This window comes from Helicoverpa armigera, chromosome 16 (genome assembly GCF_030705265.1).
Source record: "Helicoverpa armigera isolate CAAS_96S chromosome 16, ASM3070526v1, whole genome shotgun sequence".
In the NCBI taxonomy this organism is placed as follows: Eukaryota; Metazoa; Arthropoda; class Insecta; order Lepidoptera; family Noctuidae; genus Helicoverpa; species Helicoverpa armigera.
The window spans coordinates 7890715-7912976 of NC_087135.1; the positions used below are offsets into that span (position 1 = coordinate 7890715).

The 22262-nt window shown below is 35.6% G+C and overlaps 3 protein-coding genes across 3 annotated transcripts; 1 reads left to right on the forward strand and 2 right to left on the reverse strand.

Annotated features, from left to right (window-relative positions):
- Positions 1-2992: 2992 nt before the first annotated feature.
- Positions 2993-5074, reverse strand: LOC110378735 (uncharacterized). Its single transcript, XM_049844760.2, has 2 exons — positions 4421-5074; positions 2993-4331 (listed from the first exon to the last, which is right to left on the reverse strand). Exons 1-2 carry the CDS (start codon positions 4738-4740, stop codon positions 4271-4273), a joined length of 381 nt encoding a protein of 126 aa, XP_049700717.1. The 5' UTR covers positions 4741-5074; the 3' UTR covers positions 2993-4270.
- Positions 5075-5680: 606 nt separating this feature from the next.
- LOC110378734 (gamma-tubulin complex component 6) lies at positions 5681-16177 on the reverse strand. The gene is made up of 16 exons (XM_021338119.3): positions 15613-16177; positions 15186-15387; positions 14649-14845; positions 13895-14033; positions 13464-13607; positions 12910-13121; positions 12398-12590; positions 12164-12296; positions 11610-11832; positions 10903-11134; positions 10308-10500; positions 8918-10070; positions 8046-8841; positions 7742-7965; positions 7255-7592; positions 5681-7163 (listed from the first exon to the last, which is right to left on the reverse strand). The coding sequence occupies exons 1-16, from the start codon at positions 16024-16026 to the stop codon at positions 6911-6913; spliced, it is 5046 nt and encodes a 1681-aa protein (XP_021193794.3). The 5' UTR covers positions 16027-16177; the 3' UTR covers positions 5681-6910.
- Positions 16178-16546: 369 nt separating this feature from the next.
- Positions 16547-18642, forward strand: LOC110376468 (protein FAM177A1). The gene is made up of 2 exons (XM_021334954.3): positions 16547-16767; positions 17233-18642. Exons 1-2 carry the CDS (start codon positions 16627-16629, stop codon positions 17509-17511), a joined length of 420 nt encoding a protein of 139 aa, XP_021190629.1. The 5' UTR covers positions 16547-16626; the 3' UTR covers positions 17512-18642.
- Positions 18643-22262: the final 3620 nt, after the last annotated feature.

The following is a 22262-nucleotide window of genomic DNA, read 5'->3' on the forward strand; positions in this document are numbered from 1 at the left end:
TAGGGCTCATTCTATTGAAATTAATGATGGTAGGACGAAATAGTTTCATAAAATAATGACAATTAAAAAGTTTGTCAAGGTTTAAATTGCAATTTATTACTAAGTTATAAATATTCACATCATAGTCGAAATTATTATTTTAAGGGCATTAAAATTGCTCATTCAATTAAATTTCTGGTTATAAAACCATAAAATGAGCTCATGAAATTTCGCCTTGAATTTGTTATTAAAATTTTAATTTCCACTCATACTTTATTATTATATCACAACTCTTCATAATACATGCTTAAGCTCTTATTTGATTTTATTTTTATGAGTTAATGATCGCGAGAAAAGGAAGGAGAAGGTTTGTCTTAAAAGATTATCTGCTAAGTGCTTTAATGAATGGTAAAGTTGCAAATTATCAGAATGGGAACCAGTCGGTTGAATAAATAAAAGAAAACATTGTTGTTAACAACAACAAATAGGAAACACCAACCGCAGAAAAACAAACAATACACAATTAAGCCAAACTTTTTACATAAACTGAGGCCCTTTAGTAAATAAGTAGTAACCACTGGCGTTTATAAGCACTTTACATAAAATACCTTCACAAACACAAAATAAGTAAGGTAAGTACTTTAGAAATACAGCAGACGAGGTAGGCCCCGGAAAAGATGGTCTAGACGTGACGGTCTAGACACCTACCACCGTGACAGGTACGCTCTGTCGAAGGATCGGGAAGTGTAGAAACGGATACGAGGACATTATAGGCTAGTAATAATAAAAATCTCGAGAAAAGTAAATGGTTAAAATATGCAAAGAACTTCAATACGCGACTGCAACTACTTGTGTGGCCATTAAACGCGTATCGGAGATGATAGTGAATTTATAAACGATTGGAAGGTTCTAGATAGGCCATTATGTTAGTCAGCGAAAGAAGGACTATTATACCTTCAGCTCATAGGTACAACTTGGGTACTGACCTATATTTTCTTTGAAATTAAATTAATTATAGGATCCACAAATTATTGTAATTAAGATAATATAAAAAATATTAGGAAATCTCTATTATAACGGCGACTACTTATTACCCAATTGCTAGTAGATATTATGCAATTTGAACTACTCTTTAGTTATTAAATTAATTTTATAATCACCTCTCCTATTAATCAAATTAAATTAGCGACCTTTGAACGTCACACTCATAGAAGCTCAAATTCTCACTTCAAAATTCCGTTTTCACACAGTAATGTGAACTGTGGTAGGTAAGTACTAAGTAAGTTAATTAAGTTCGTCACTTGACTCTTCAGGCGTCTGTAGGAAATTTCCACCGGTAATCAGTATATTCAGGTTACTGGAAAGATTACAGCAGCTATCAGATTAATACACGTATGAATAATCTTTTATTAGAAATTACGAATAATTGTGTCATAATTTTCTACGTGTTTTATCAACAATTGCACGAAATAATGCCGTAAAACTTCCCTTGTCTTAACTCCCTATCTTTTATTACGGACTAGTCGATATTTTATTCATTTATTAATAAAGATTAGTGACTCATTAATTGTTAGTCACTTGCATTACAACAAATGCATTCATTTTCCCATAACTCATTATTAATGAGTTTATTCGTAATTATTTACTTACTAAAATGTTCCACGAACTTGAACTTAGTATTATTTCAACTTTAATTAACCCTTACTTAAAATCTTAAAATTAGAAAGAATATCTCAATATAGTAGTAACATTAGTTTCTTATTCATTAAAAAAGGTTTTTAGAATCTTATGATATGGAGTTTCAGTGTCAGTTTAGAGCTTCAATACCATGCAGAGACACACCTCCAAACCAAACACAAAACGCAAACTACACAGTATACAGAACACATTCGATCATAAATAACAACCAATACAAGTCTATTGACATGAATCAACCTTTAAACAAGTGCAAAGTGTGCTAACAACACTAATAAGTACTAAACGACCATTAGTAGTTACACTTACATCTCCCCGTGGAACGTTCGAGAAGTCTATTCAGATATCGATTGGACCCCCGTCCCAGCTCGCATGCAACGTACGTAGGTACTTAGTGTCCATAATGAAGCGTCAGGTTGTTCAATGGACGAAAACAATGCTTTAGATCTGTTAACTGCGTATTGATGCTTATAGTTTCATTAGTCACAATGCTCTTTAGTTTTCAAGTAAAGGCTATTTCTTCTAAAACCTTTGTTAGTAATATTTTGGTATTTATTGGATTGGTCCTGTTTTTTATTCTCTATAAATATAGCGTTCCGTGAATGTAAGCTTCGATAAAATAAGTAATGCTCAGATCGGTTAGAATACGTGCTTTGAATTTTTGATGAAAACTTTTTTTAACATGGCCTTGTAAAGCCTTTATCAACGCTCTTAAAACGGAAAAGCTTTCCCATCTAACTAATTTAAGGGCTTTGTTTTAAATGCTGTTAAATGAAGCTGCTGCTGAAGTTTTCTTACTACGTACTGAAATGCACTTATGGGATTTGTTCGGAGATCTAATGGTCATAGATGCGGCTGGAAAAGACTACAAATTTTTAAACATAGAATACAAACATTGTAGAAGGCCAAAAAGCGTTGCATTGTTAAGTAAAGTTTAATGCTCTCATGCGGTTTGTAAACAGTAAACTGATATACAAAAAGGAATTCAGACAGTTTAATAAGACGGCATCATCAATTTATTTTGCGTTTCGGGACTCCAAATTGCCTGAACACGTCGGCCAAGTTTTGCGGACGTTCCTTATTACGATAATAGACTTAAGTCGTTAAAAAGTTCTATTTTTGTTGACAGTACACGTGGCTAACCGTAGATAATGTCTTGTTTTGTTCAGCGAGAGCCAACAACGTGCCAATTCAACGGACAAATACCTATGCGACGAACGTTAATCATTTTATTGTACCATCATATCACTCTAAACAGTTAATTATTATGACAGTAAGTTAGTGAAAAAGGGTTAGATTGATAAATAAAAGAAATGTCTCATAATAAGCTTTATATTTTAGTGTTTAATAGTTTAAAATCATCAGATCAGACATCGTTGACAATACATGCATTTTTTTGGTAATGTTCGCAAACAATATTCAATGACAATGTAAGATTTTGAATTTGACATCGTACAAAACTAATGCATATGTCTAAATTTAATTACCTAGGTCTACTTAACTACCAGTGGCAGTCGAATAGGCGTAAGGAACTTTAAGCAAACGAAATAAACACATCGAAACATCACTCCTTGATGCCCTCTTCATAATCTCATCGAGATATGCCTTAATTTTAGAATTTAATGATACATCTTACTTTATATCACTATTATCGATCTCAGTTTCACTGATAGATAATACTATTAACAAAGCTGGTCCAATTACAGTCACAAGATAACATCATAATAAAATCAAGCGAAAATCATAACAAAGTTGTTTGTAAAACAGGGCCGAACCCCGTTCGGTATATAAATAAATTATCATTGTATTATTACATCGATGACTACAATACAACACTGCTTACAATTATCAATATCGACAGTTTGCACTACGTGTACGTGTACATTCATATAAAGTACTCTTAATACAACTACAGTACAAATACTATAACAAATGTCACATTCTCCACCGCATTGACATTCACTTGTTTTCTTTACTAATTGCCAAATATAGAGCTGCTGGTTAATTTCATTGAAATCATCTACCAAAGATATCCACTAATTCTGATACAATTTTGACTAAACGAATACTTGTTGGTAAATATTACAATTATGTCATAGGTAATAAGGACTCTCACAAATAATAAAACTGAATGCAATTTCCCTTTCAGCTTAAATAAATTAAACCACATTACTTACAAATAACGAATCACAGATACCCTTCGCAAACTGCCACAAACTAACCACTAGTGACCACCGGGGTGATTTTTCAAATAATACTTATCAAACCCCAGGGTGTGCTTAAACTAAACGCAGTCTTAAAAATCCATACAACGTACTTCCACATTACAACCTTAGACTGACAACCTGAACATCATGATATACGGTACGGTGACGACTAACATACATGCAACAGTTAAGGAAAGCGATTCAATGTATGACAACTAAAACTATTGCATTGTGTCGGTGTAACTTCAAACGTTAGGTTCTCAGCATCCGAAAGACCTTAGGCGGTTAGTTAGCACATTCATGAAATGTCTACTCATCTCTTCGAGTTCACTATCGGAAACAGATCACAGATAGTGTGTCGGCGCGAGCGCGGGCGCGGGCCGGCGGCGTCACAGGTAGGGCACGCACGCTCCGCAGCGCGAGTGCCGCTCCGGGGACTCGGCGCGCGCCCTGCACACAAGCACGCGTTAGCTCACGAGCTGCGCTCCTCGCGCCGCGACTCCGAGCGGCCCAGCGCCCGCTTCAACTTCTCCACCAACCTGCTGTGGAACTTGTCCTCGCGCGGCGCGGCGCCCGGGCTAGCCGAGCCCTTGCTGGGGCTGTCGCCGGGCGCGCGCAGCGAGGCGCGCGAGGGCGGCGCGCGGCAGTACGACAGCGAGCGCATGGCGGGCGCGCTGCGGTGCGGGCTCAGCGTGTGCGCGCGCGGCGACAGCGCCGGGCCCTCCGAGCGCGACTCCGACACCTTGCGGACGCGCCCGCCGCCCAGCCCCGCCTTCTCCGCTGACTCGGACGCTCGCCGAGTCCGCTGCGAGTGGTATATGTCCCAATCGTTCTTCACAACAGGCATCATGAACGCCATCTCGGCGGCGGTGACGGTGATTCTTGGGTTTTAACGTTTTTGGTAAAATATCGCCTACGATGCGACGAAAACTTAGTATGATCGTGGAAAATTGCTCTTCGATCAATAACTATAAACAACTATTAGCATTCACTTTATTCTTGAATTTCACGATTTTTCAGCTTTTTTTACTAAAACATGAATTTATTTCAAAATTTTCCAAGGAAATCGACAGTAGATAACAGGAAGTGCCGGCTTTCACTTCAATGTCACGAACACTGAACTGATTAGGCTAGGATGTTAACCCTAGGACGATTTGCGGTAGAATGAAGTATTCGTGAAAACACACCCTGATTATAAGGAAAATATTGGCGCCACTGTCGCGACGGATAAAATATCAAACAGCACTCTTCTAATGTTAACTTGTTATCTGATTGAAAGGACAACAATTTTAGGTGTACACCATATAAAAAAAATCGGTTAAAAATCAATAATGTGAGCCATCATTTATGTCAAAAAAGGTAGAAAGAAATCAACAATAAAGACGCCGAAAATGGTAAACAAAACTTGTATTCACCTACTCGACCAGAGATGGCAGTAAAAAAATTGTACCGCTACTCCACGACAGATGGCGCTATCAATGTTGATTTTTATAATGGCGCCATCTAGGAACTCTGAATTGTGCTTTGAATAGTAAACACCTAGTTCGTATGAGAGCCCAGCAATGATGAGCAATGGGTGTGTAGGTTTGAAGTAGTTATTAGACTTTTGATCTTCCAGATCTCGCAGCAATCTTCTCGATCTCGATATTGCGGCCGTTTTCATTATGTATAATAAATAATGCTTTAAGCGACACCTAGTTATAAGCAATGATCCTTCTTCAAACAAAGGTAGTCTTTTCCTAGTTTTGTGTGTAGTGTTTTTGTATCTATCCCCCGAGATTACAGTAAAAAAAACGAAATAAAAAAATAATTATACTTTATTCAAATATAACATAAGCCGATCATTCTCTTCATAATCAAGATTAATTAGAATTAACACATTTATTTACATAACCCATAATTAACAACAGTTAGGTACCTACTCAACATTCATTCTAGAAACATCGACGGTGTAAACTTAAACGAAGGATAACATACCACACATTAGTATTACCAAATAATTAATAATTAGGAATATATCACATGATTATAAGGTGGGAGACATAACTAATTATTGGAAGTTTCAAAACATTATTTTACTGATTACTAAAATAATAAAGTATATTTTTTTATTAGACACTAAAGCCTTAATTAATTATTTTAATTTCTTTACAAATTCTAAGATTGTTGACGACATTACAACGTGTTTTTAAACTAGTCAACAAAAAAACATACCGGTTAAAATAACTTTTATGTTGGCCTACGTGTTTCAAATTAATATTACAATAAAATGTCATGGACTTGGCCCGATTATTTAGAAACCGTTATAACAAAAGATGCTTTTTTTAATAAAGCATCATATTGTGCCTAAAACTTCAGATCAACCAATATTTCGAGGTATAAAAAACTTACCTACTTAGTGCAAAAAGCATTAAAAATTAAGATATTCTAACGCGAACAATAAAATAACAACATTCGAATAAAAACTCCTTGCTGAATCGTTCTAAAAATGACAACGATTGGAAGTGTTGAGAACTTTATATTATTAAACTAGTCTACGTTATGAGTATTATTTTAGCGTTTTAATAATAGAGAGGTTTAAATATATCAATATAGGCTAAACACGATAATCTACTGAAAAAGTAAGTCACAAAATATATACGCTTCGCACAGGATCCAGTAAAACGCGGCCTAAAATCTAATAAGGACATAATAATGGTACATAAAATTGCCAAAAAAACAATTATTTAGCCCTACTTTCGTACCGCATTACAACCATTAACTCAATAAATATCAACATTACACAATATTACATAACATTATGAAAATCTCACTAAAGTGTTAATGGGCATGACATATGACGTCACCAAAAACGCGCGCAATTCATCAATTAATAGATTCAAACTGCGCACTGTATATGACGTCTTGATACTTTTGATAGTCACACTGACGTGATTGACAGTCGTTACACTTGCGTGCAAATTATTTCTCACTTTGTTGACTGTACACTGGGATTGAGACACTCATTACACTTGCGTGCAAATTATTTCTCACGGTGTTGCCTGTAAACTTTGTATGGTCGTATTATTATGGCCTTCTTTAGACTTGTCAGGATCGTAATACCCGTTCAAATTCACCATAGTAAGGAGTTCAACTAAATGTCTTTGGTAGCCACATTCCATTAATTTTGTCACAACTTTATGCAAGTATTTGGCGAGTTTCTCGAACAAGTGGAATAGTTCTTCTAACTGGGGGAAGCTTGAGTGTGTGAACGATCCATCGGGTTCTTTTTGCTGCCATTCCCTGGAGAAAATAGAAGTTAATAATTAGAATAGTTTTCTTTATCGTCAATGTGCCCGTCTATTTTAAAAAATGTGTGAAAAAATCAACTTACCCAGCTTTCAAAACCCGGCTAAACTTCAAAATCACAGTGAAGATATCGTTCAAAAGCTTCATCACCGGCGTCGACCTATTATTGAGTAAGCATCTAAACAGCACTTTCTTAATATATACCACATGACACTCATACAAATCATCTAGAGTTCGTGCTTTCTTCAGATCGTTCTCGAACTCGGTCCACGAAGTAAGTATGCAAGTAGTCACTATGTAGTTATCGAGAGCTCGGATCATTGAAGCCATAATGTGTCGATATATTTGCACTGATATGTATTGCGGCGAACGAAGCAGCTTGCGGGAATGCTGCCTTGATAGTTTTGCTGATAGTTTTAAAGACTGTAAAGGAAAAAGCAAATGTATCCATACAAAATTTCATCTCAATCGTTTGAGCCGTTTTAGCGCGAAAGCATATTAAACAGATTATTTTGTATTTTGGGAAGAATAAAACTTGTGAAAAAAAAATGGGAATTGAGTATTTTACTTACTTCAAAATCTTCGCCAAGAACCCAAAATATTCGCCTCATTTTGACAAGAAACTGGAAGACTTTAGCATATCTTAGCAACGCCTCTTGCGACAATATTATATTCAGGGGCCAACTAACGGTATAGGTTAGTGACAAACATTGTAACACATCGGGTGAACTGTGCTGAAAACTTAGAGGCGATTCCGTAATCGTAAACGATAGGTTTTCTGAAAACTTGTGTACATCTGAAATGAAAATAAATAAAATATAAAGTAATTTTAGCAAAAATAAATGCTTATTGGGAACTCATGATTTAAATACATACGTGATATCGAAGAACCAAGCGCTTTATCCAAGATATTGTGCAACGTAGCAAAATTCAACAACTCCTGAGGATTTATCGTCTGCACCAATTTAGTGAACAAATTGTGACAAATACTGCGAGAAAATTCCCCGTCCATCAGAAAGAAGTAATCCTTCAAACTCCTCAAATGTTCGTACATATCTTGGTTCACCAAGAAATACGTTAAAATAGAGTTGTTGACTACCTCTAGTTGATATGTTAGTGGTAGCATCACAGATCTTTGAAGACAAGCCGTCAATGTAGCAATATTGTCGCAAGTAATCTTTTTCTGTTCCTCCTCAGAAGAATGAAAATGTGACACGAAAATATTATTGTACGGCCGCTTCTTCACTTCCTCCATAATAACGGAAGGATGTGTATAACAAGAGGTCTTCATTTCTAAATTCATTTTACTATTAAAGTGGTCTTTAGAAAAAGTTGTCAACTCTTTAATACCAAACGGATCAAACTCCTGTAAACTATAAGACCCATCTAGCACGTTGAAGTATGAATATTTCGATTTCAAAGTCCTTAGTGGCAACCCTTTCGATGGTGAATTGTCCGGGGTGTCACCAGTCGGAGCTTCGCTAGTGATTTCTGATTCGACATTTTCATCGTCGACTATTATGGGGAAATTAAAGCCATCTGCACTCAGGAATTCTTTGTCTTTGAGTTTTTCCAGGTCCTTACTTGTGGCTTCACTTCTAGGAGAAAATATTTCGGAAGTCATCGCGCTATCGAGAGGTATATCAGCTGTTGTAGGAGTTTCCAGATCAAGCTAAAAGTAAAGATTTTACAGATATTTTAGTACCACAATATCAGTCGTAAAAAATAGATAAAAAAGTGTATCTTACCCTCGGAAAATAATCACCCGGTGTAACCGACCCAGCGTTAGGTGTAACTCCAAGCCTAAATGAAGTCGACGAAGGCTCTCCATACGGCTTCAAATTCAACGTCAACCCACACCTTTTCGCGTTGTCCCTTTTCTGACCCCGTGAGCCGTCAGACATTAAATCAGTATCAGAACTCAGAATCCTTGCTTTGTTCCTCAACGCCTCTTCTTGCGCCACATTCGCAGGGTCATTCCTAATTACAGCTTCAGCAGGAAGGTTATATTCTACTCCTAGAACTTTCTGTTTGTTCAAAACTGCCTCTTTTTGCGCATCTGTTATTGGCTCACAAACAACAGGCTTTGCTAACGGTTTGATAATATCAAACTCAGCGCCCAAAACCTTCAGCTTATTACGTTTAGCTTCCGCGAATGGAGACCAATCTTGTAAATTATTTTCTTCGTCAATCGACGCTATTTCTATCAAAGGAGGATCTTTCACTTGATTATTTTCTTTATCTGTTTGGCCAAATTCGTGGGCCATGATTTTTTGTTTGTTCAACATAGCTTCAAGTCTGGACTTCTGATATTGTAAATTATCGTAACCATCATCTAATTTTCTGCCTATTTCTGAAGAAGATTGAGTGTGATTCGAATTATTTTCAGTGTCTCGTTGAACGATATTGCCTTGAGCGTCTAGTGCGTTCTTATTATCGCAATTTTCAACTTCGATGCTTTTGGAGACACCGAAAAAGCTTTTGGCGGCGTTACATATTGCGCTGAAGACTGCACTGTGACTTTGTGCTTTAATCTTATTATTATCGTACTCTGAATGGTCTGTTGCTTCCTCTAGTTTATCGGTAGAAATGGTAGTATCTGATTCTACCGCTTTGTTTTCAGGAGTCTCCACATCTTCTACATTTCCTTCTTCACTCTCATCTTTAGTGTCAAGTTCATCATCGGATCTCAACATATCGCTTTGTATCGACATCGCCATGACTTCTTCGTTTTTCTGGTGTTCCAATTCTAGCTTTTCTCTCTTTAAATTTCTCTCCTCAGTTGACAGTAACTGCATTCTACTCTGATCTAATTGCAAACGTTTTATTTTCCATTCGGTGTGTATTTTACTCTTTTCTACTTCCATGTTTAATTTTGTATAGTACGCCATTATTTTGTTCCTGTAATTGAGATATTTTGGTCATGAATACTACTTCTACAGTAAACCTCATAACTAAACTATAATTAACCGACTTCAACGAGCGTTTAAGTTTGACCCGTATGTATGAATGTACCGATTATCTCACGTTTGGTTGAACCGATTGAGATGCGGTTTTCAGCATAGTATTTGTCAGACTTGGTAGACAATTTTAGATATGTTATTGGAGCCGGTTTTGTTAAGTTATAAATTAACTTACTTCTCATCATCCCTGAGCCTTGAATCAACTTCTTCAGTAGCCTTTTCAGCGGCATGTTCGAGTTCATGTCGCATCCTCTCGCGTTGTTTAGCTTTCGTTTTAGCTGCCTTAGCCTCGGCCATGGCGGCTTCTAACACTCTTAGTGAATGCTGTTTCTCAGCTATTATTAGCTGGGCTAACCTTTTGCGTTCGGCTAAAATTAGATGCAAGTTTTGGATGATAAATAAAGGGGTTTTGGGCAAAGTGCTGACACTACAAATGCATACTAAACTTTTGTTATTATATATTAACCTGGTGAATACATTTTAGTTCTCATTGAAATTAACTGCAACACATATTTATGTTAAGAAAGAATGTGAAAAAGAGTATGGAAGGAGAAAACATGCTGCGCCGACCACAAATAAAATTGGGATAAGGGCAGGAGGATGATGATTGAAATTGACTGCAACTCTACATGAAGGTAATTTTCTGTCACAACTATAGGTAAGCTATTATGATTAAGTATAGAAGGTTTGTTACCATTAAATATTATACAACAAAATCAGCATATGTAGTATTGTAGTACATAGTGTTTATATTATCAAATTTTACTCACCAACAATCTTCTCCATAGTCTCAGCTTGCTTCAAGGACGCCATTTCAGTGAAGGCTTTCCTCTCAGCTTCTCTCTTCAGCAGTATCTGATCGAAGGTGACGAGTTCGCCGCTAACAAACAGACATCTAGTCCTGTAGACGTCTAGCACTTGCTGCTGATTCTCTAACTCTTGGAAACTGGCGCAGCAGTGCACTGATGGGTGGTCCGAGGAGATTAGGAGAACTAGGGGGTCCTGGGGAAAGTTTATGGGAGTGTTAAGGTGGATGTAAATATCCGGTGATTGTGTACAGCTTAAAATTGTAGAAAGATAGGAACTGTTGTGACTTCAAAGTTATCCAAATATATAAAAGGGATAGCAAAAATGTTCTTATGGAATACACTCGGCTGACAAACTAATTGTATAATATAAAAAATACTGCACTTAAACAATGATTGAATATATAATGTTATAGTGTTTTTTTTTTCAAATTTCAACTATTATTGTTACAATTACCAGCCTCAGAAAAGTACATAACAGCCAATATTTAAATAGGTAGTGGAAATACTATCTCGTAATATTTTATTTTAGACAACAATATTCCTATTCCTCAACTCAAGATTATTATATTCATTTTATCGTCCCACTGCTGGGCACAACCCTCCTCTCACATGGAGAAGGATTGAGCGTCAATCAACTCAAGTACAAAATAAAAACTATTCATACTCACGCTCGGATTGCATAATTTCAACAACCTCAACGATTTGCCACAGAGCAGTATGAACTTAGCCAGCGGTTTCAAGAACTCTGGTACGGCCACACTTTGCGTTATATGAAAACCTTTGTCCCAATATCTTTTGGAACGATTGTTTACATACTGATTATCTTTACGTATAAAGAACTCATTGAATCTGTCGTCTAACTCCCCTTCAAATATAAATCTTTCGATGAATCTGAAAGAATGATAAAAAAATATATATTGATGCCAATATGCTTAGTACGAGCGTTATTTCACACTTATTATTGCTTCTACAGTAAGCGACTTTATATGTGCATTTATCGATAATTCAGTCAGACAGTCTGTATCTTATAAAAAAAAATACTATTGTAATTTCTTAGGCCCCAGTTCACTGTACAACATAGCCGTCCATTATTTCTTAAGGCTACGGTTCACTTTGAAAATTAAACGTAAAAATTCATAGCAAACAGTTGTTTGGAAGAAGAAAACTGAGGTTTATGTTGTCGGTGCAGTTGGGCCTAAGTACTTCGTTCTTCCTTACTTACTTGAAGTAAACTCTGCAGATGGAGTAGAGTGAGTTAAACATTGTAAATGTTGTTTCCTTATGAGTAATTAGTGATATTTCATTAAATAAATACGACATCAACTCGGCTCCGTGCGGGATCGTTACTTTCGAATCTAAAAACAGAAGATATAAAATGAAGTTAACAAACAATAATGTATCCTTTTTGCATCATACATAAAGTACAGTATATTTTGTTTTATAAAAAAAACCTTACCTGTATCAATAACTTTGTAAATGCAAGCAATAGTCTCGATTTCATATTTGAGTGGTTCCATGTGGTTCAGTATTTGCAACAGTGTCGGAATGCTATTCAAATCCTCCTCACGATTGTTACAAGATTCCTCGTAAATCTCTGTAGCGGTTAGCCGAAACTCTAATAGATATCGTCTTATTACGTCTCTTGCTGCCTGAAAATTAATATCTAAATTAGTGTTTGGTATAATGTAAGGGGAAAGGACGATAAAAACATAGGTATTAACAATACAAAACAGACAATCGACATCGATGACACGTAATTAAAGAAGGGTCTATATACTTACTCGAAATTCACACTAACTGCGCGTTTCAATACACGATCTAACGTTTGTTTTACGACTAAAGATTGAATTTTGATATTAGATCCCCATAAATTATGTCTTCGTATATTGGGTGTTGAAACCAACATGTAGTGGATAATAATTCAAGCGCAAGGAAAATAATTCATTATCAAGTAATAGTTTAGATTACCTCAAAAACCAATCCATTAGCATGAAAATGATCTTCCAAAGTTTCATTAAAGGCAAACTTGTACAATCTTCTATAATATGTTCCGACCAGCAACAAATCAGTTACATAGCCTCTGATATGTTCCTTTGATATACACTCAAGTAGCAACCCTTCTTTCATATAAAAACTGTTTGTTTCTTTATTGAAAGGAAATGAACTTGTTTCTATGCCAACTGAAAAAAAATAGTTTATGAGACAGGTCTAGTGAAGCACTGGCTAGTTAACATGCCTAATGTGAACTGATGTTAGATTCTATTTCCAGGGTAGGCAAATGTTTCATAAAGTAACCTTGAATCTGGTTATTGCAATCTGTATCTATACTAATATAATAAAAAGGAATCATTTTTTTGTTTATACCCTAGTTTCCGAAACAAAGGCTGAGAAACCGATTAGAAAAATTCTTTCGCTCTTTGAAAGCTATATTTTTCCCAAGTAACACAGGTTGTAATTAGTCCTTAGGGAAACTTCTACCTGTAATCGGGCGAATTATTATTTTATTAAACCATTATACTCACTTATTAAATACATGATATGTCTTATAAACTGCTTTTCTGATATGACGGTAAGATCTGTCATGTTGCCATACTTCTGTCGCCACAATCCAAGCTCTCTTGATGAAGAAGCTATTAACTGCCTTTCATTTATTGGGGGGAGTTTTGCTGAAACATACAAATTTGTTCCGTGTTTTATTATATACTTTTCAGCTTGTAGAAGAGACTTCAAATAAAAAACATCAAATGAGCAAAACTACGCTTTTACTAAGAAAATACATAAACAATGTACATAGGTGATTATGCTATCTGCATCTATCTAAAATAATTGATATGCAATACTTTTCATTTAACATATATTGTAACCAACAACTAAGAATACAACAAATATAACACAACACAAGCCCTACTTATACATAAATATAAAAACGTGAAAGTTTATATTATGGACTCACCAACAATTTCCCATATTTCGTTAGGAACATCCTTATCAACTTGTGTAGCCAACTCCCAAATGTCCACAGAGTTATTTCTAGGCTTAGCTCTGAACACTTCCTTGACATCAGTCTTTATACTAGTACTGGCCAATGATATCTGTAAGTTTAGTTCATTAATCTATAAGATCATACAGTTTCTGATTATCCTTTAAATTAAAAATTATAAACTCAAGACATTTCACTGATTGATTCAAGTATCCAAAAGCTCAACTAGCTTAGAAAGCCCCAAATTATTCCCCTATCCTTATCACAATTTTCAGCATTTCTTCTTCTACTCTACTTCTCCGTGTCTCAAAATCTCAAGTAACACTCTTTCCAGCTATACAATCTTTCACACACCAATCCCATCTTTGAGCATATTCTTCTTCTGTAACCATCAACATTCACGCTCAATTCATTCCTCAATACATGATCCCCATTCTTCCACATAACATACCATATTTATTTATTAGCCTATTTTAGCCTTTTTATTTCCATTTCTTTACAATAGTATGTTAATTTTGTTAAAATTGTTGATTTAAAAAATGGATCCCATATGGGTATAGGCCTCCTCCATCTTCTTCCATTTTTCTCTATTGAGGGAAACAGTCTGCCAACTGGGCTCCGCAATCCCAGCTATGTCATCGGCCCAACTCTTCTTTTGCCTTTTAGACCATACCATACCAGAAAAAATATTTAAAACCTAATCTTGATAGCACAGATAACTACTTACTTTAACATTGGCATCACTGGACCCTGACCCAGGTATTTGCAAGTCTCTAGGGGCTGTCAACCTTGGGTAGCTCAACATAGTACTCTCACAGAAAGGTGAAAGGTGAGTGGATGTCAGGGAAGCTAATGACATGGGGCTCAGAAATGTTTTCAACTCCACCTGACCAGGGCTTTGAGAGTTTGTTGTGTCGGCAATAACTGTTGAATAAATATATAAGATTACTACATGACTAGCATAAACCTTTTTCTATACTGATATTATAAAGAGGAAAAAAATTATTTTTTGTTTGTTTGTTTATAATGAATAATAGCAAAAATTATTGGGCTAATTTTAAAAATTCTGTTACCATTAAAAAGCTATCTGCAAGTTACATAAAGTATATTTTATCCCAGTACGGGTAGGAGTTCCTACATGATGCTAGCGAGACCGCGGGAATACGGCTAGTATATTATACAGAAAATTTTGTTACATTTAAACACTTTTTTATTTCTTTTAAATAATGTAAGCAACTTGTCTTTATGATGCATTATTGCTTACATGATCTTGAGTCAAAGCTCTCCACAGTATATTCAGTGTATGTTTGTGATCTCTGGCTGTTCAACGTGGCTCCCTGCCTCTGCAGTGAGAACGGCAGCTCAAACACATGTGAGGGGTAGTAAGAATACGGTTGTGGAGAACCAAACGCCTCCCTCTTGGGCTTGGGGAGCATCTCATCAAGAAGGCCAAATGTAAAGGGGTTCTGAAAAAAATAGCAAGTTATTAGAACACAAATATAGGTCACAACATCAATTTTAGGTGAGTAAATAATTGTGTCTAATAAAATTTAGTGATATCAAATAAGCTTTTTGGACATGATCAGAAATGAAAAACTTTTTGAAGAAATAACATGATCTTGCTATTTTTAAGTGAAACGAGGAACAATCTTAATTATGACGACTAATGTCGAGTTTTGTTAAAAGCTCACCTGAAACATTTCATTTGACAAATCTTCGTTAACAGTGTTGCTAAGGCCTATTAGCAACCTCAGTACATTATGAATAACTTCTTTGTTATCACCAAAATCAGTTTGGCGAATGTTACTGATTATTTTTTTCAACTCAATAGTTCGTTTATACTCCGCAACGTTCTTCGCATTTTGTTGGTACACCAAATAATATGACAACAAATCAACAAGAGGTTCTCCTCTTGCTGAGGAAAAGTCTTTACATGACTTTTTCAATATCATTTCATACGCATTAGATCTCATTTTTGTCATAAGCCGCTTTTGTGATATCCTATTTTGATTACAATATTTAGCGGCTGTCTTGGTACACAACTCGGTAAGAAGATCGTAAACACCCGCATCTTCCACATTAGATTTTCCTGAACTGGCTGACATGGTTATTGGTTCTTTGAAAGTAACTAAAACATTAAAAACTAAACAATGTGCTTTGTTTGTAAAACATATAAATAAGAGACATTGTCTACAAACTATTAATTAAATGTAAATAAATCTTAACAACCCACAACGACAGCTATTTGGTTTTGGCCGCTAGTGCAGGGGGGAGACACTCCGTACATTTTGACAGCTAAGTGAATGAAGAGTCGCCACCTTTTATTTGGCCCGGAAACTATTTACTATCTAAAAGATACTTTAAATTACCAACAGATGGCACTACACTTTTTACTTCCAATCAATTCTAGATAAGTCTGATAAATTGCAAAAGAAATTTTGTGGTTTTACTGTATTAATAGATGTTACAATTGGTTAAAAACGCATTAAAAAATAATATAAAAACCGTAATTACTTTTGAATTGGTAGCAAGAGAAAAAAATATACGTTGTATTATTTCAATTTTCTACATTTTTTAATGCGTTTTAAGGTAACACTGCTGTTAATGCCATTGTCATCTGACAAAGAATGAATGGTTTTAAGACGTCATTTGATAGAAATAAACAGTGTCGATTCCACTGTAAATAAATATCAATTTATTTAAAAATGGAGAAAAGCGGGGAAACTCAAGTGACTATTAAGAAGCCGGGCCGAATTCTGCACTTCAGCGATGGAGTTGAAGAAGAAATAGAGGAAGAAGTGGCTACAGAATTGGCGACTGAACCTCAAGAAACAAATGTGGATCCGGTGAGTAAGCGATACATACATTTGTTTGTTTTATTACCTTCGACTGAGGTCAGGCCTTGGTGAATTCGTTTCTAATAATATCTATGACGATAAGGCTGGTTTTATTGCGTATAATTTACAATCGATTTCTTCTCACTGAAGTTTTTAATAAGTTCCTTTTAATTTGAGGAAATCAAAACAAACCATCAAGTATATACTGAAAAGAAAAGTTTTAAGTTAAATATATAAATGAGTCGATTTTTATTATGTTTTATTAATCTTGATTGGAATGCCATGTTCATGTACATGGTTATGAATCTTCTCATTATATTATATAGATAAACAAAGATACACAATATTACAATTGCATTAGTTCAATTATTTTGCATCTAGTTACAGCTATTACAGTAACATTACTGTACTGTGGCCTCTTTACAAATAAAAAAGGCATAAACATAAACTTATTCAGCATTCTATACTTTTCAGAAAACCTTATCATGGGGCCCTTGGTTTTCACACTACGCATGGAAGTCCGGCAACAAGGTATTGAACGCAGTAGATTACGCAGGGGAGTCACTGGCTGGTTTCTTTGGCATAACTACTCCAAAGTACCAAATAGAAATAGATGAATATGAACGAATGAAAGAAGAAAAGAGGAAATTGGATGAAGACGCGGCTGGCTGGGTGCCGAAGAATGGAGGCGGGGACATACCTTTAGTACTTAATGAACCAATCAAGGTTCTTGATAAGCCTGCAGAAGTTTAATGGCATTAATTTAATATATATAGAATTTATTTCCCTCCAATCTCTACACAACTCGTCTATTCCTGATTAAAGAGATCATCATGTAACCGATACCTACTTTTTTAACTTCAATATGTTGTAAAATTATTGCAGTATTTTACGTAGAATGGCTTAATCAATCTTTGTTAGTTATCGAGCTTTTCTTGAGCTCTGACCTACATCTATAGAAGTGATTTATTAGCAAATAACCAATCGCGAGTGACCGCTATGACGCGATGCACTGCGGGCCAATCACCGCTTTAGCCCACCCCCACACCTCACTTCATACCACAAAAGGGACCCCATAAATTACTTCTGCGCAGGTGCAGCTCAGAGCAAGGTTCGTATAGCTTTTGTATGTCTCACATATTTAATCTGTGAACATAAGTTTTTTGGAAAAATTCTAAATGTTTGTAGGTATATTAGGGTTTTATAGAATTTTTTATGCAATTGAAAACAAGGCTGGTAACTGGTTTTACAGGTCAATCCTCAAAGTTAAGTCAAGAGACATATTGACATACTACTTATAAATGATTTTATTTGAGAATATGTATTAATTTACCAATTGTACTCTTAATATTCAACTGATTGGTAAATGGGTATTTTAATGTCTAACAATTGTATGAGCATTTCTAACATAGAATTAAAGTCAAAATAAATAAGTGTGCTAATGTAATTCGCATAATATTATTGTATAGGAAGGAACTGAAAGGATAAGAGCTTTATTTTATTGTATGTTATATGTATTGGTAAGAATGTTTTATTAAATAATATAATTTATTTTATTTTAAACATTAGTTGAAAGTGATCTGTATAAATTGTCTTTTTAGTAATATTTGACTGGCTTAAAGCTGTATTTTATCATTGGAATCCACATCAATTTCGAGTGGGTTTCCTGTTGAAGTGGTTAGCATTTCAAATGATGTTTTTTTGCCGAAATCTTTAACTTATACTATCTGTTTCTGCTGCTTACAAATCTCAGTTAATACGTCCAAATATGTCGTCGGTAAAATTAATACCTACCTAATGAATTTTACGAATGAGACTAAAATGTGGTACGACTAATGTTTGCTATATTATGTAGAATTAAATATACAATTCATAGAAAGTAAATCTTGTTTTTATTGATTTCTGTCGACATTCACAATCATTATAATATTATCCTTATCACTATCACACCATGATTTACTTCAAGCGTAAAACGGAACGGAAACACATGAAGGACTTTGTGTTTTACTCCGTTTAAAGTTTAATTAAAATAAAACTTAGCAGAAATATAGCTCGCACCTATAGGCTACTTTGAAATCGCTTATACCTCTGGCGGAAAAGCGGTTATTAAAAAGGGACACAATTAAAAGGCCCGTAAAAATAATGGCTCGTTATAAACATCATAATTAATTATTTAATCGTATTTATCAAATTCTTATAAGAATGTTATTCAAAGATGACGCTAGATATCACTGCTATCAGGACATAAATTTGGGCACACCGCCATCTGGCGCGCAGTAGCAGAAACTAAATTGTCAAGTTCGTATTCATTTGTTTAACAACTTAAAGCTAGGTGGTAGTGTTAATGCAAAATTTCAATATTTAATCATTCTAAATAAAGTCCATAAACATAAATAAAATAAGGAGACTGATAGAAAAAAATAATAATGGAAATGAAAACTTTTATTAATTTTGTTAGTGTCCAAACTTACATTGTATCTAGGTACTTAATTTTAGTGTGGTTACTTATCGTATTTTAGATGCTGACTTTCAGTTTCTCTTTTAGTTAAAAAGATATTTAGAAAAAAAAGCCAGTCATAGGATTTTTGAATCAGTAAGTAGTCATTCTTTTGATAAACAACCTTATTTTCAGGTAAATAAAGTCCGAATTCGCTTGATACTCTGGCACATTATAAATTATACCCCTCCATAATAGAAAAGGTCGTACGTAGTGTCAACTTTGGCATGTGATTTAAGACTTTATATCGACGAGATAGAGTTGAATATTGTATGGCAAATTACCATATGTTATTGTTTGTCGGTGTTTAGCATGTGATATGTCGAAATGTAAACGGTTCGAGCGGTGTCCGCAGATCAATATGCGTGTTGCGCGGCCCGTGAGGGTGTTCGCCCCATGCGATTGGCCAGCGTATGGGGGGCGGGGCGAACGTGTGAGGCGGCGCGCGTTCTCGCAAGCGACGCGCCGTTTTGGCGCCAAATTGGGCAATAGGCATTCCATTTTCAAGTTTCGCGAATGAGTATTAGGCTGTAAGCCACTAAGATAAGCTAAGGCCGTAGACTAGGGTAATACTTTTTGAATTTTATCGTCTATGGTACGACCCGTACGACTTTGAAGTAGAGGTTTGGGACTCACTAGAAGTTTGTATTGTGAGGGAAAACTTCAACTTTTTCTCATTATTATTGATGAGATGCTGCCACTTAGGTATATCGTTTTTTTTCTCCTTATCAGTCTTACACGATACAAAAATATCAATAACGTGTGTAGGTAGGTACCTACCTACCTAAATAGAGTCCTGCCTAGTTGAGTAGGTATTTAAGTACCTAGGTGGTAGGTAGGTAAGTTGGTAGATACCTACCTCACCATCACCATTACCTAAAGCCTAATATCTATTAAATAAATAGTTCTTTGCCTCACCTACCGTCCTACCCATTTTTCTATTTTTATTAATTACTAGCTGATCCCGCGAACTTCGTATCGTTTAAACCTTCCCTGGACCTCTACAAACATTTTAAAATCAATATCAGCTCAATCGGCCCAGCCGTTCTCCAGTTTTAATCAGACTAACGAACAACAATTCATTTTTAATTATATAGATTTAGGTATCTACTCATTTTATTTAGCAACTGCTTGGTGCATTCTTAGAAAAACTTAACCTATCCTCCTTAGCAACCTATCTACACGCAGGGCCCTGGTGGCCCTTAGGGCCTAAGCCTGTCGGTGCTCCGGGATCGTTCGAAAGAAATACCGCAGATCTGGTAGGTATCTAGGTACTTAAAAGGTACCTAGGTACCAAACAGAGGTACCTTGGCTGCGCCCACAGCTAACTTAGTTAAGACCATGAGATTTTCCCCAGATGCTTGAAACTTCCTTAGAAATAGGTACTCAAGATTTCTTATTCTAGTATTTAAAAGTCTCATGATTGTTACATACCTGTCATAATCTTACCTTATTGTGGACCTATGTAAGTATGTAGTTTCTTCATCCCTGGGGACCTAGGAACGCCTAACTAAGGTATTATCCACCAAGCTCAAATAAATACTGCCCACTATCCGCTGTTGTGGCTACCACCAACACCGATCCATAAATAACATTCCTTCCCATTTAAAAATAAAATTTACGACAAACGCATGTAATTATTAACTAATTCAATAATTCGTTAACAGTGCAGGTCATTCCGGACAATATGGCACGGGACAATAAACACGAACCAAGGTTGCCAGTTGAAAAAATATTGCGAATTAAAAAAGGCGCGTGGTCTGGCCAACTGGTTCCAAAAAGTTTAAATGAACTTGAAATTCTGGTTTATGGTACGCGTTCCGTATTGTGTTAGAATTTTGCGCGGATTTGCCAAACATAATGATTTTCTATGGATTGAACTAGTTTTGTAGTGCAGTTCTGAAAAGGTGTTAGTTTGGCGAAATTGTGTTGCAATGGTTGGCAAGGGATTATTACATTTTGTCAGCTGTTTTAGCACGCGAATTAAAAACTCGTTTGATAGTTACTGGTATCTACCTACATACCTACTTAGGTACAGTTTGGGAGTACCTAGCTGCCCCATTTTCTTTAATTATTACCTATGGTCGTTTTCGACCCTAAATAGTTGATGGACCCACAGAATAATTTTAGGAAGGTCCAAGATACCTGGAGATTCCTGGGACCCATTAATCTTCATTTGTTTAAATCTTATCTAGGCTTGCTTTCGGCTTTCAGGATCGTAGGATTTTGTTGTAGGTAAGTAAGTTTGACAGAATTGTAGCTGTCCTAGAAGAAAGGATTTTGGTGGAACCACAGCTTGGACATTTTTGCTTGTAAGCCAAAGAACCATACCTATAGGTAGGTACCTACCTGTAGCTAGGTACTTATTTATCAAAATCAAAAATCCTTTTTTCAAAGTAGGCTGAAAATCAGCACTTTTCTAAAGTCAGAATAAGATAGAAGAGACAGCCCCCAAAAAGGGCCATCGTTCACCACTTCCTATGTGTTTATTACTGGGAAGAAGAAAAAGTATCTTACTTGGTACTTACCATACATACATCATTATGAACACAAGAAGTGTGATCTTACTTACCTAGCAAATGTAGCCTAGGTACTGTAGAGATGTAGTATTTAGTTAGATACTCTTTGGTGTTTTATATTTAATTCCTGGCCGGACAATGATATAAATAAATATATTTAGAATAGTTTTTATATATTGAAGTATGTCACTTCACCCCCAGTCGGCGAATAAACGAAAAGTTAAAGTTATTATTGAATGTTTTAATTAAACATCCTGAAGATCCCCGGTTCCTAGCGCGCCACGCGCTACAGTACCTACATATCTACATTCACTTAAAAAAACATCATACTTATATATTTAGTTGAGCACAAAAATAAACGTAGATATTTAGTGAGACACAGTGTTCTCAAAACGATTTCATACTTGAGTAACTTTTTCTCTATTCATTCGCCCATGTGCTGAAATGTTCTCCGTCTGGAAGAAAGCATGTCTGACTACTTACTTAGG

What these genes read in the sequence shown, in the direction of transcription:
- LOC110378735 (XM_049844760.2), bottom strand. Translation starts at nt 4,740, where the DNA reads ATGGCGTTCATGATGCCTGTTGTGAAGAACGATTGGGACATATACCAC. An exon ending in GAGGACAAGTTCCACAGCAG is followed by an intron (nt 4,332 to 4,420) that starts GTTGGTGGAGAA and finishes GCTTGTGTGCAG; the next exon opens with GGCGCGCGCCGAGTCCCCGG.
- LOC110378734 (XM_021338119.3), bottom strand. Translation starts at nt 16,026, where the DNA reads ATGTCAGCCAGTTCAGGAAAATCTAATGTGGAAGATGCGGGTGTTTAC. An exon ending in CGAAATATGGGAAATTGTTG is followed by an intron (nt 13,608 to 13,894) that starts GTGAGTCCATAA and finishes TGTATGTTTCAG; the next exon opens with CAAAACTCCCCCCAATAAAT. An exon ending in GACTATGGAGAAGATTGTTG is followed by an intron (nt 10,501 to 10,902) that starts GTGAGTAAAATT and finishes ATCTAATTTTAG; the next exon opens with CCGAACGCAAAAGGTTAGCC.
- LOC110376468 (XM_021334954.3), top strand. Translation starts at nt 16,627, where the DNA reads ATGGAGAAAAGCGGGGAAACTCAAGTGACTATTAAGAAGCCGGGCCGA. An exon ending in AAGAAACAAATGTGGATCCG is followed by an intron (nt 16,768 to 17,232) that starts GTGAGTAAGCGA and finishes TATACTTTTCAG; the next exon opens with AAAACCTTATCATGGGGCCC.